Raw genomic sequence first — 14,481 nt, forward strand, 5'->3', positions numbered from 1 at the left:
AGCCTAGCACTGCGTTGGCTTTTTTGGCAGCTGCAGCACACTGCTGGCTCATATTTAAGTGATTGTCCACTAGGACTCCGAGGTCCCTCTCACAGTTACTACTATTGAGCAAGGTACCCCCTATACTATAGCTGTGCATTTGGTTTTTCTTGCCTAAATGTAGAACCTTGCTTTTTTCACCATTGAATTTTATTTTGTTAGATAGCGCCCAGTGTTCAAGTCTGTCCAGATCCTTCTGTATCTTAAGCCTGTCTTCTGGAGAGTTGGCAATTCCTGCCAGCTGGGTGTCATCTGCAAATTTGATGAGTTCTCCATCTATCCCCTCGTCCAAATTGTTGATATAGATATATCAACAATGAAGAGCACTGGGCCCAGAACAGAGCCCTGAGGCACCCCACTACACACTTCCCTCCATGTAGATGCAGTTCCATTGAGGACCACATGCTGAGTACGGCCGGTCAGCCAGCTATGGATCCATCTGGTCGTGGTGCTTTCTACCCGACATTTTTCTATCTTGTCAAGTAGTAGGTTGTGATCTACTTTATCAAATGACTTACTGAAGTCCAAGTAAATTATGTACACAGCATTCCTCTGATCCACTAATTTTGTCACTTGGTCAAAGAGTGCAATAATATTTGTCTAGTATGATCTATTTTTGACAAACCCATGTTGGCTTTTAGTAATAACTTTGTTTGCCTCTAGGTGTTCATTGATTCATTGTTTGATTATCTTTTCCAGGATCTTCCCAGGTATTGAGGTCAGGCTGATAGTCTGTAATTTCATGGGTCCATTTTTTTTCCTTTTTTGTAGATGGGAACTACATCAACTCTTTTCCAGTCCTCTGGTAGTTCTCCTGTGCTCCAGGATCTTTGAAAAATATAGTTCAGTGGTTCTGAGATCACATCTGCCAGTTCCTTGAGAACCTTGGGGTGTAAGCCATCTGGTCCTGGCGATTTGAACTCGTCTAGGCTGGACAGGTGCTCACTTACCATCTTAAGCCTATCTTAACTTGCGTTTCTATTCTGTTTTTTATGGCACTATTTTCGATAGGTTGGTCTGTTTTTTCCCTTTGTGTAAAGACAGATGCAAAAAATGAGTTAAATAGTTCTGCTTTCTCCCTGATGCTTGTCTCCTTCTTGCCACTTTCACCCACTAATGGACCAATCATTTCCTTCACTTTTTTCTTGTTTTTTACATGTTGAAAGAAGCTTTTTTTGTTACTTTGACTTTGGTCACAAGCCTTAGTTCATTTTGAGCCTTCATCTTTGGAGGCTCGGGCTATTTGCTGATATTCTGACTTAGTTATGTGCCCCTCTTTCCACTGTCTATACTTGTCCTTTTTAATCAAGGAGAGAATGAACCTATAACTAAGGAGAAATTTCCTGACAATTAGAACAATTAACCAATGGAACAACATGCCTCCAGAAGTTATGGGTGTTCCAGCACTGGAGATTTTAAGAAGAGATTGGACAACCATTTGCCTGAAGTGGTATAGGGTTTCCTGCTTGAGTAGGAAGTTGGATTAGAAGACCTTCAAGGTCCCTTCCAACTCTATTATTCTGTTAAATTGAAATAAATGTTTGCCTTTCTTTGTTTTGGGAAAGAATTTGATGAAATTTTCAGAAACATTTTCCTATGGTGAGGAATATCCAAGACTAATAGGTTACTTTATGCATGGTGAAATAATAATAACAATAACATTTTCTGAATGTGGTAATGTTGGTGCTTGGGGTATAAATAGATGCATAACATTGTCTTTCAGCTATCTAAAGCAGTTCATAAAACAACATCATATAATTTCTAGGGATAAGAGATAAGATAAAACTGAAGTGAAAAGAATTATAAAGTAATTTTTGTCTCACATTAGCTTTACCCTCCATGATTGGTGTAATTAATACTGGTATGACAGATTCCATGTAAGAATTGTTAGCTACAGAATCAATATTTCCCTGAGTCCTCTCTACAGACTGCTGTTTTACATGAACAAAGATTTCCCACCTTATTTTTGACATAGCTACCATAGTGCTACCCTGGAATTCCAGAGAAATGATCTGTTTAAAGAATCTCATGATCACAATTGATTCAGACTGTCCACTTCATCCAACTAAATAAAAACTGATTCCAATTTATTCTGGTCTGCCCCAGAATTGGATTTTGCTATATCAAATGCACAATTCAAGTTGTTCTTTTGAAAGAATCCAGAATTTGCTTCTCGGTTTTTCCTAAATTAGACAAATTAGACAAATATTTAAGAGAAAAATAATATACATAAAATACTATCCACAGGATTATATATTTCATTACTTATGAAACGACTTTTCTTTCATAAGAGATACAAATAAATCTACTGCACAATGAGGACAGTGGTGCCTCTGCCTCTGTTCCTGAACTTCATATTTTCTAGTAACTTTATTGAATCTCTAGGTCATGCCATTAATATTGCCTTGTTGTCAAATCCATTGATGGTTAAATATCTTAAAGGAGATATTTCTCATTAACACCCAGCTCATGATTACAAAGCTACCATATTATTTCCAAAGAATTTTTTCCCAGAGACTCTTCTAAAGTTCCTCCCCCTTTGTACAGATGGCATCTGGTTGTTGTTTCTTATGCAGAGTTTTTGATAGCCTATAGTTTTAAGGCAGACACGTCAAACACAGGGCCCGGGGGCCAGATGCGGCCCGCGACATGGTTTCATGTGGTCCATGAAGCCATCCTGGAAACAGTGAGGGAATGGCCCCCACTGCCTTGCCTCCGGCCCTGGCCACCCAGGAGCCAATGTACAATTTTGTGGTGGCCATCTATGCTGAAACGCATTCAGTTTTAGCTCCACAAGGCTGTCTGGAAACAGTAAGGTACCGGCCCCTGCCGCGTTGGCCCTGCCCCCTGGGTGCGTGCTGGGGAGGTGTCACCCTTTGTGAAGAATGAAGAAATGCACCATCGCCTGGAAGTGGCCAGCAAATGGCCCTCACCTACTTCACATATCTGGCTTCATGGGCTCTGGGGGAGAGGTTTTGGCAGGCTCTTCCAGTGGACCATGCTTTGGCGCTTGCCCTGGTCCCACTCCCTTCTGCCAGAGACCCTCAGATCTGTCCCACTCCTGCCCAGGCCCCCACAGGCACCCTTGACGCAAATGATGTAAGGCTGACCATGCCCACCCAGTAGGCCACACCCACTCCAGCCATGCCCACCAGTAGGCCGTGCCCACCCTGGCCACACACCCCCAGGCTGAGGACAACCGCAATGCTGATGCGGCCCTCAATGAAATTGAGTTTGACACCCCTGTTTTAAGGTGATGACATTGACAGGTTAATGAACATCACTTGGTATATTTGCAATGTTTTGATTGAACCCCAACCCGATTTCCTGTAACTAATGATTGACATTTTAATTTGGATGGGACTAATATCAGGGCAGTAAAGTTAAACAAACTGGTAATTCTGGAGGCCTAGGTTGTGCTAGGATGAGCCATCTCTATTCATCAACTGAAGCAACTACGGGTGAAGTTGCTGTAGAATTCTGTTGGTTGGAGGAAATGTGGTTGCAAATAAACATTGATACCAAGTAGTAGCTGTCATTATTAGTGGGACAGCCAACCAGGAAAAAAGTGGAATGAAGTCTGGAGGTCTTGAGTAAGGATTTCTCCTGGACTCCTAGCCCTTCACAATGAATTTGCATTGAAGTCCAACTCTCTTCACCTGTGTGGCTCAATCTAGTTTCCAGGTTACTGTTGGAGTCTCCTCATTTTCAGTTTGGAATTACTTCAACTTCCAAAATCTGGAGGTTAGATTGAAAAGTATTCAGGACGTTCATGGCAACCAAGGGCTTCACTCAAATAATCCTGGGTTCAAAAAATATAAGCGATTACATGGCAGACCTCACCTTTGACATGAAGCAGATTTGCAGTGGTCAGGATATGGAAGATCTATTTATCAGTCCTTATATCCTTTTCTGATCCAGATGAGATTGTCTCTATTAACTCCATGGGGTGAATAGATCAATTAACGTTGTTTATTCTATGTGACTTATAGTTTGGGATAGATTTAGGCAGATGTGTCAGCAGTTTCCAGATAATTTTGTTGACTTTTTGGCCAGCTGTCCTTGGCAACGTGAGATGACATTTAATGCAACTGCTCCTGAGGGATCCCTGTCATGGTCAGCTTCAACTTAGAGGAATCTGACAGAGTGAAGCCTGCTCTGGAAGAACCAGATGGACTCCAGCATGAGGAAGCTTTGAGCACTCAGAACATCTGAAGCTGAAGTATCCCACAATCAGCAGGAGAATCTGCAACCACTGCCCAAGAATGAAGAACTGAAGCTGGAGTTGAGAGTCCAAGAGGACCCCAAAATTGTGCACGAGATCCACCAGGAGAGTATTACTTCATCTAGAATCAGAGTTGCTAATTTTCCTGAACTTGGGGATAGGGAGGGGACAAAAATCCACAGCCAGTCTGTTTTGCTAGGGATGAGTCACAACCATTTCCCCCCATACAGGTTCTTACAGTTTCCAAGATCTGAAGCAGCACCTGAACAACACCACTTGTCCGGCATGTATAATTGGTTTCATCAATCTATTACTTTATAAGAGCACATTTTTTGGAAGATACTACTATTGTATTGGAAGAGGATCATGAGAAAGAAAGAAAGAGAGAGAGAGAGAGAGAGAGAGAGAGAGAGAGAAAGAAGGAAAGAAAGAAAGAAAGAAAGAAAGAAAGAAAGAAAGAAAGAAAGAAAGAAAGAAAGAAAGAAAGAAAGAAAGGAAGGAAGGAAGGAAGGGAACACTGAAATCAGGATCAACAACATTCTGCAGCTTGGAAAGGAGTCAAAATTCAGATATCATAAATGGTTGGAAAAAATTGCTGAACAGACCTCTACTTTGAAATTATTTTAAATCAGTGACTTCCACAAAATCTTAAAGAAGGCTGGTGAATAGCAAGTAAGGTACTTAGAAGGTGAAGGTTACTCTGGTTACTAGATGATGATACAAATCAAAGAAAGCATAACTACCAATGTTGACAATAAAATCAGTGAAGAGAGCAAGCTGGGTAATGTATCTTATACAGATACCTCTTGAAATAATAACAGCAAACATGATTTATCCCACTTACTAATCACAGAGAAGCAGCATGATTCAAAAACTCTGTTCAAGCCGAACCCTAAAGCTAAAACTGATTAAATCTGTTTGAATAAAGTAGTTTAAATAAAGCTGGTTAATATCAAGTTGTTTTATAAAACTGTTTAAATAAGATTGTTTTTATAGATTGAATGTCTGCTGCCATCTACTGACCAAAATAATCAACATTTGGATTTAACGGACACCCCTTTGCCTCATGTCCGTTAAATCAAGCTTTTATTGTTCTGCTTTTATTATGTAAGTTTATATTTTTTGAAAAACCATTTTAATATGTACTTGCATGGGAAAAGTATGACTAAAATGTACCTGTTAGTTTATTACTGAAATGACTTGTTAGTATGGCTTAGTGATGTGGCAACCATTGCTAAGTGCAATATGAACATTTGAAAAATCCATCCAGAAAAGCCAACTCTGCATTTCTTTCTGAAGGATTACTAACTGTCAGGGAAAGAAAAGCTCATTTAAAGTCCATGTTATGAAAGCTTCCAAATAGGTTATGTCTGAAAAATACATCTTTTGTCAGAAAAAATAGTAGAATCAGATTACAGTACATTAGTTTTACTTTTCCCCTAGGAAGAAACCATTCAAAGAATGGAAATGAGAATTTAACTCTAGTTTATTGGGATTCAGAATACCTTGGATATGAGGATTCCTTGGTATCAATGTTCAACAGGTGTTTATAATACTTTCATCATGCTACCAGAAATATAATGGAATGGAAATGCTATGGAGAACAAATTCGAGGAAATACAATAAACGATTATCAGAATCGAATTGTGCTTTTATGACAACCCCATCTTCCTGATCAACAGGAACACCTTGTCCCCCATAAGAAGGACACCAACTCACTAATGCATGCCCTGAAATCTGTTTTTATTGATAACATATCCAAATCCCAGGTGCTTGTCTGTCCCCAATGTTAACATATATTGCCACAAGAAGGTATGTCTAAAATGATGACAAAGAAAATAAAGCAGACATATAAATGTTCTCTGAATTCTAGGAATTTGTCAGCACATGAGGGAAGTTGTTCTGCATATAAGGAACGGTTGCGAGAAGAGAAGGACTCTACTAGTTTAACGAAGAGAAGGACAAGGGGGGACATGATAGCAGTATTCCAATATCTCAGGGGCTGCCATAAAGAAGAGGGAATTAAGCTATTTTCCAAAGCACCTGAAGGCAGGACAAGAAGCAACGGGTGGAAACTAATCAAGGAGAGAAGCAACCTAGAACTAAGGAGAAACTTCTGACAGTGAGAACAATTAATCAGTGGAACAACCTGCCTCCAGAAGCAGTAAATGCTCCAACACTGGAAGTTTTTAAGAAGAGACTGGACAGCCATTTGTCCGAAATGGTGTAGGGTTTCCTGCCCGAGCAGGGGGTTGGACTAGATGACCTCCAAGGTCCCTTCCAACTTTACTATTATTATTATTATTATTATCCTATTCACAATAAAAGCCAGTGGAAGAACAATCAAGCAACAGCAAATTTCTTTCCAGGCCATTAAGACTGCTACAGCAACCAAAGGCAACTGTGCAAAATTCACTAGTTCACGTATCTCAGTACTTCTCAAAGCCTTATTCCTGGAGTAGCTTGAAGGAATGATGCTCAATTTAGATAACTGTCAAATACAACAACCTGATGAACCTACCCTCCTGATGACATTAATTCAGAGCAGCATGGAGATATGCATGAGTCACTGCATGTGAAGACAACACTTCAATAATGGCAGGTTAGAGGTGGCATATAAGGTTTGTGTTATTTAACTTTTCATATTTTATATAGAGGGATCTTCAGAATGAATTACAAAAGGAGAATTTATTTATAGAGTTTATTTCTTATCTGTTCTTGGGAGAAGGAGTTCAGTTTGGCACAGATTGAAGAATTAGATTTCAAAAATTGTTTTAAGAATTGCTTGTTTATTAAGAATCTTCTCATTTAGTCACATTTACTTCAGAAGTGTAGGTTGCATTTGAAGTGGCTGTAGGTTGCATTTAAGTTCTAAATGAACTTAAAAATGGGAGGAGTGTGGGAAATTCTGAGCAGAATAGCAATATATGAATTGTAAAACTTCAACAAGTATTTTCTCATATTAACATAATAAAATATTTGTGCTACTGAATCTACATTTTTACATCAGCTTACATCCAATTGAGATGAATAATTTTTGCTATACACAAAGAATTGACATAAAGTTTCACTTTTATATTGCCTTGACCTAGGTTTTTATATTGGAAACCAATTTTTGCACATAAGTATTTGCAAGTAGTATAATTCTAAAACTTCTCTTTCTATGCAGTTGAAGAAATACAGAAAGAGCATGGCTTACTGAACAAAAAGAGGGCAACAAGCTAAGATTTCTCTGGATAGGTAGCTAGAGTAATTAACAGGTAAAGTGCAGACAATACCAAGAACAGTAGATAGCAGCTTGCAGACATCCTGAACAAGGTCACTCTTAAGGCTCAAGAAAGAATTTTGATATTATTCTCAGTGTCAATCTTACCAAACTACAAGTGCAGCAGGGCATAATTGTTGTTATGGGCTGATGCCATACAGAATGAAGCATTAGGACAAGGGTAGGCAACCTTGGCTTTTTTATCAAGACATCCAGCAATATATGGTCACAGCAATGTGAGACTTTTTGCCTTTGAAAAATACAATCATGAATACACTATGGTTATACAAAGCAGACTACTACTTGATTGCAGCATTGCCCTTAAACCCTAGCAAACATTTCTTCCTGGTGTTTAGAACCTATAGCAGCCATGTCAAACTGCCGGCTGCGTCACACCGGATGCGTCATACCAGCAATGGGAAAAAAGTTGTGATACGTCGTGTGACGCCGCGTGATGTTGCAAGTTTGACATGCCTGACCTATAGTAATGTATACTCATTCCCGACCAAATTCATAAATAAGAGCAGCAGTCCATTCAGTCTCAATCTCTTGTCATGCAGCTGCCAGTTATATATTCATTACCACAAACCACATTATCCAAACATTTTGTTACTATTATTACTAATCCAATTACCTGAGACTAAAGTATCCTCATTAATTATCTACTCTAACAGCAGCACCATGACTGTGCCTAACCCTAAACCCAGACAACAAAGGGAGGGGTGAGTTATAATATTTGTGGACCCCAGGATAATAATGATGACCTAAAGCATAAATTAAGTTTTTGAGAAATTTGTTCTTCTGAAAGGTGGGATATAAATATTTGTAACAAATAAATAATAAAGCAGGAAACTTAACTGTTTTACCTGAGCAGCACCAGCAGCAGAGGGCACTGATGAGTACAAGAAAACATTACAATTTAAAATTGTTTAAGGTTAGGTAAAAAGTTAAAAACATTTAAAATTTAAAAATTTAAATGTTGAAAAGTTAAAAATGGTTTCAACTGACATCTCATAAGTCTGCATTACAGGTGACTCTTTTCTACTTCAATTGTCAATAATTGTCAGTATTACATGTAATAAAAATATGAGTGCAGAACAAAGAAAAGTAAATTGCAGTGTGCGAGGATTTGCTTTGTAGAATGTGTCAACCTGATCAGTTCCTTTCTAACACTATGTATTAAAAGAACTTGAGAAACTATCCACTGAATATAGTCTGTATTTCTTTACTCTGGTGACACCCATCTTTTCCCAATGCAACATATCACTCTCTGAATACATCAGCTGATATGCCCAATATATTCATTGACATATGCAATTTTAATCTCAGTGCTAATGAATTATGTGGGATGGAAAAGAATGCACATTTTCCCATGCAAATAGTTTTGTGTTGGTATTTTTTAAAAAAAAAAATGTTTCAGCTTAAACCCCAGTATTGTTATTGCTGCTGCAACAGCTGGAATCAATGTTTCATTTATTTATTTAATATTTTGTTTATGGCATCATTTTGCTACAAAAGAGAATTAGATGGGCAGCAGACCAAGACTTACATAAGGCCATGAGAACAAGTCATATAAGAATGTAGATGAAAACTTGCCATAGATCTGCATCATGGATGACTTTGTTCTTCTTCAGTTATACAGTATCACAAAGCTCTGTTTAAAGCTTTTGAACACTGACTTCAAAGGCTGGGTTCTTGAAAGAAAATGCTGCTGAGATCAATGTATGTCCAAAAAATAAGCTTCAGGGGCAAATGACAAAGATATTCTCATATCCCATTCCTACCTATTGTTTGGTTTAAGATAACAAGTCTAATTCTATCTTGTACTTGTTCAACATAACCTGCAGCTTGATATTTAGCAAAGGTAATAACTGCCATCATTTAATTAGATCTTTAGTTTCTTCTAGCAATACTGTGGAATTTTCCCCTGACTGGAAAAAAATTCCCATGTCCAGTGTCAAATAATAAGGGAAAATGATAATGACGGACATTCAGGGAACTGTAAATGACCTGCTATTTATATCTCATGAAGTGTGTTTATATTTTTAAAGAAACTACATCATAAGACAAATGTTAAGAATGTCAAAATTATTTCATATTTCCTTAAAAATACATAGGAATCAAAGCCAATTAGCCCAATGCCCCCTTCTCACAAACATGTGGGAATAAAACCAATTATCTTGGAAAAAAGCCAATTAAAATTAAAGTGATAATCTTAATATCCAAACTTCTAATAATCTTTGGATAATTACTTTTCACACAAAGATGTTTTTAAGGTAAACTGTGAAATATTGTCCATCTACTATGCTTACAAGCAGCAACAATATCCTCAATGCTTTGTTATCTTTAAATGCTATAGTGTGGTTTATGTAACAAGTAATCATTGTGATACTAAACATGTTTATAATGCATGTCTTTACAGTTACTTTAACATTCTCAAGAACAAATTCTTAATGTATTCTTTTATTTGCACTTCAGGACAGAATAGATTAAAAACTTTACTGAGTTGCTACATTTTTACTGAAAATAGAATTATATTCATGATATGAAGGACAAAGTTTTTAACTTTTGCAATGACTACGATAGTTATCAATTAGAAAATAGTGGAGTATAAAAACAATAGCTCTTAGATTTATATACCACTTCATAGTACTACAGCACTGTAGTAAATGGCTGCTTGTAAAATCTTTCCACATAATATTTATTTATTCAAAATAAGTGATATGATGTTCACTTTCCTATTCTGTTTGTACATTTATGGCTGTCATGTTTTGAGAAATACATACAGTGATATCAGGATGTAACACGTTATAAACTGATGATAATGGTTTTTGATAATAAATAAGGAGTGGGAATTCAAATTGTAGACTCAGCTCAAATTTCTGTTTGAAAAGTCCAGTTATTTACATAACAGTTTTACTCTTCATATAATTAATGCTGCAGTAGGTACACATTTCATATTTGATTATTATTACTCTCTTCCCACATAATTATATTAAGCATAAATAATAAAAATGAATAATTAAACTGAAGCATGGAATTAAATAATTTTCATTCCATGAGTAAACTAGTAAAATCCCTAGGAGCAGTAGCATACACTTTAAAAATCCAGAAGAATTTGACAGTTTCATAGGAAGAATGGAAAATATTTTGATTTGAATGTACTTAGTTGCTATTTGTTTTTGGTCTGCTTATTAGCCACATTATCTTTACATTGTCCATCCTACTCTATTTTTCTCCAATATAAAAATGTCATAATATACTTTCTCTCTTACAAATTCAAATGGATCTATAAAAATTCATAAAAACAAGAAATTAGTGCTTCCTCTTTAAGACTCAACTGAATCTGCAGCTCATTTTCTGAAAAATAACAAATTTGTCATATTATTCTTTGATAAAACCCTCTTTTCCCTGGGTCAACGAGTTTCAAAAAGCAAATATCTCCTTAATGAAAGTGGTCTGTTCATTATTATTTATAATGGATTATTTAATACTTCTAGTACACTCCCCAAAATATTAAAATATGCACATTCATCAGAATTTCAGAACAGTTTATATTTATTTCCAAATCCATTAAAAAATTGTCATTTCTAACAAAAATTTCCAGTTGTTTGTCAGGCTATGTGGCCAGTATGCTTAAAATGAAACTTAACATTAAAAAGCAACTTCTAGGCTGGAATAGAATCTGAGATTACACTGTCCAGAACGGGGGCAGGGTGGGGTGGGTGTTCCATGGGTTTAAAATATGTTGTAAATTAACATACAAAACATTATCTCAACATTTCATTCAGATCAACCTAAATTATAGCAATGATGCATTTTTAAGGAACAAACTAAGTCTTTATATAATTATGATAAACAATTAATTGGAATTTTAAAAATATATTACTAATGTAAATTCAGTCAAAATGTCCATTTTACAATAAATGTAACACTGTAAAAATTCAAAGCTGATCATCTTTTATTTCTTGTGTTCTAAATTGGTAAACATTAGCAAATTAAAAAACATTGCCAAGCTGATTATTTAATGATCAACATTTAACAATCAACTATATTTGATTTTTTTTTCAGTTTAGCATACTAGGTACTAATTTTGTAATTAACTTTTAACCACTTAGAAAACAATAATGAATTATATTATTAATGCATATTATTGTAATTTTATTAGTATTTTATTAGTATTATAGTCAAAATTAATATTATCTCTGTTTAAGAAGATGAGCAATGTATTTTCTAAAACTGCATTAAAATAAATATTAAGCAAACACTTTCCTTTCTTCTTATGTCTATATTCTATTTTCTATAACTTGGTATAGAAAGTAGAGAAACACATACACAAACTCTCTCTCTTTCACACACACACACACACAAACCTAAACTTTTTGAAAATAAACCCTTACCTCATGACATGTTCATATTAAAAAAACAATGTTTAAATATATTGGCTAATATTTTAAATTAGATGGATTTAAAGTCACAATCTTAACCCATTTGCTATGTTCTATTGCACCTTTGTATACTTTCCAAAGCTGGTATCATTTTCCAATCTTCTAAAATAGTTTTAAAGTGGAAGGGAGATATATGTGGTGGAAATGTTCGTTCTGTTTGTGAATACCATCCCATTACCAGATAGGAATCAACAGAATTTAAGCCAGATTATAAAATTCCAATATTGTTTAATATCATTCGTACTTGAAAATTTGAAAACATATAATTAATGTAGCCTATCAGGTGATTCCAAATTACTAGAAAATAGTTTTGTAATTTATTATTATTAAATAGAAAAGCTCTTTTTTACCTCAGTACTTTGTATGATGCAACATCATTTTTATTTATATTTTAAAAGAAACATGTTTAAAACAATTTCAATAAAAAAATAAAATAATAATGGCCTTGTACTGGAATGACTTATCTAATTAACATTGCATTTTGAAATCAGATTAAGTAGTAGATATTTTAATGGAGAAAAGATACAGATAAATTGGTGCTGCTGACAATGGCATAAACCAAATCATACTATCTTTCAAATTATCATATATGACTGAATTTCCTCCTTTTGCTCTTAATTCAACTGTAGCACATTAGACAAGGTAATAATTTATGATAATCATATGAAAATATACAATTAATATTCATCACCTCTAGTTTCTCATCACTTTAGATAATCAGTAATGCAGAGTGAAAATGCTGTCAGATTTCTAATTGCTTTGTAATGGGCCTGAAATAGGGAAATCATTAAAGACAAACAATCTGTCACTTGTCTGTTATTTTAACTATCTATCACTAAAAAAGAAACTCAGTAAAGAAATTGCTAATGAGCTACAGATGATTTCACTGAATGTGCCCTGCAATGTATTTTAAACAATACTGTGTTTGCCTAAGCAGTTCTCTAGACACAATGTATACAAGTGTATGGACTTCGAAAATTAGCATTACAGTACATTGCTTGATTTAATTGCACTAGTTACACCTAGTACTAAACACATTTAATTTGTACTGTAAATCAGTACAATACAGTACCAATTTTCAGTGGGGATCTCATCTGTGACATCTGTACTATCTGAGATCCATGTATTCAGAAGCTTCCCATTTACCTACAGAGAAGGAATTGCTTCCTATGTCACTATGCAACTTATATTCACCAAATATTCCCTCCTTAAAACAGAGAATCTGAAATCTTGCATATATCGTAATAGTACTGTAACATGTCCATGGAGATCCTTTAATGTTTACTGATATTTTGTATCCTTTTTCTTGTAAGCTAGTAGGTTCAAACAGGGCAAATAATCATGCATATTAAGTTGGGGGGACCTCAAATTTACTCCCCCCCCAAAAAAAATCCCACAAGCTTTGGTGAAAAAAAGACTAAATATTTTTTTTTCAAAAAAAGTTTTTATTTTCCAATTATCAATTACATAAACAAAAAAGAAGAAATTTCACATTTAACAAGATAAAGTAAATATACCTAGATGTCGCCTGCCCACCCCCCCGAAACTGCATCCGCCCTCTCTTATACTCTCCCTTACTTCCCTCCTCCTTCTCCCTCCCCTCACCTCTCTCTCCCTTCCCCCTCTCCTCTCACCATCCTACTTCCTCCCTAACCTTTCTCCTCCTCTCTCATCCCTCTTCGGATACAGTACCGGGGAAATGCCCAAGCAACATCTGTCTCATAAGTTATCCCTTATTATCTTACCTTAATCCTATCATCTAACCTACCTACCCCCCCCACCCCAACCCCCTCCCTCCCAGTCCCAAAAACCCACCCACCCCAACCTCCCCTCCCCCCCACTTCCCAGAGCTTGGCACAGGGTTTTCAAACATATTAAACAAAATCTACTTAACTTTAACTAATACAAACTAAATCTAACTAAACCTATCCAACTATACAAATAAGAAAATCAATGTTACTTTAACTCAAATACAAAACAAATTTAAACAAATTAAAGAAAGTCAACTATCAAAATCAAATAATGCCAAATTTAAAACAAAAATTATTCATAATCAAGACAATACTTTTAATGATATCTACTCTAATCAAAGTTTACCCATTTTTTTTCAAACATATTTTAACTTTAACTAATACAAACTAAATCACAATAAGTAAAACGGAAATTATTCATCATCCAAACAATACTTTAAATCATATCTACTCTAATCATAATTTACCCATTAAATCCCATATTTATTCTTCATATAATTTATCCACCTTCTCCACACCGAGATGTGTATTTCTTTTAAACAATATAAACTTAGCTCTTAACTCTTTCCCCCCCAGACCCAAATGAATGTAATACCCTTTTCTCCCAAATCAAAACCTTATAACATTCTTATTCACTTTTGATATATCATAAGTACTCTCAAATATTAAATCACCAAATTAAAACCTATTAACTATTCTCTCGAACAGAAATCATAGTAGATACTCTCAGATATTAAATCCCTAGATTAAAGC

The 14,481-nt window shown here is 35.5% G+C and overlaps 1 protein-coding gene across 5 annotated transcripts in view; it reads right to left on the reverse strand.

Moving 5' to 3' along the window:
* Positions 1–14,481, reverse strand: part of DCDC1 (doublecortin domain containing 1) — a 301,614-nt gene that overhangs the window by 277,718 nt on the left and 9,415 nt on the right. Inside the window, exon 2 of one of the 5 annotated variants that reach the window (XM_039355977.1) lies at positions 8,396–8,421. The exons of 3 other annotated variants lie outside the window; for them this stretch is intronic. In XM_039355977.1, coding sequence (XP_039211911.1) covers positions 8,396–8,421 — 26 coding nt within the window. Of the gene's footprint in view, positions 1–1,998; positions 2,182–8,395; positions 8,422–14,481 lie in introns of those variants that run through there. One more of the 5 variants, XM_039355980.1, reaches the window with a different exon arrangement.

This window comes from Crotalus tigris, unplaced genomic scaffold (assembly GCF_016545835.1).
Source record: "Crotalus tigris isolate CLP2741 ecotype Arizona unplaced genomic scaffold, ASM1654583v1 scf7180000018777.2418813, whole genome shotgun sequence".
Taxonomy (NCBI): domain Eukaryota; kingdom Metazoa; phylum Chordata; class Lepidosauria; order Squamata; family Viperidae; genus Crotalus; species Crotalus tigris.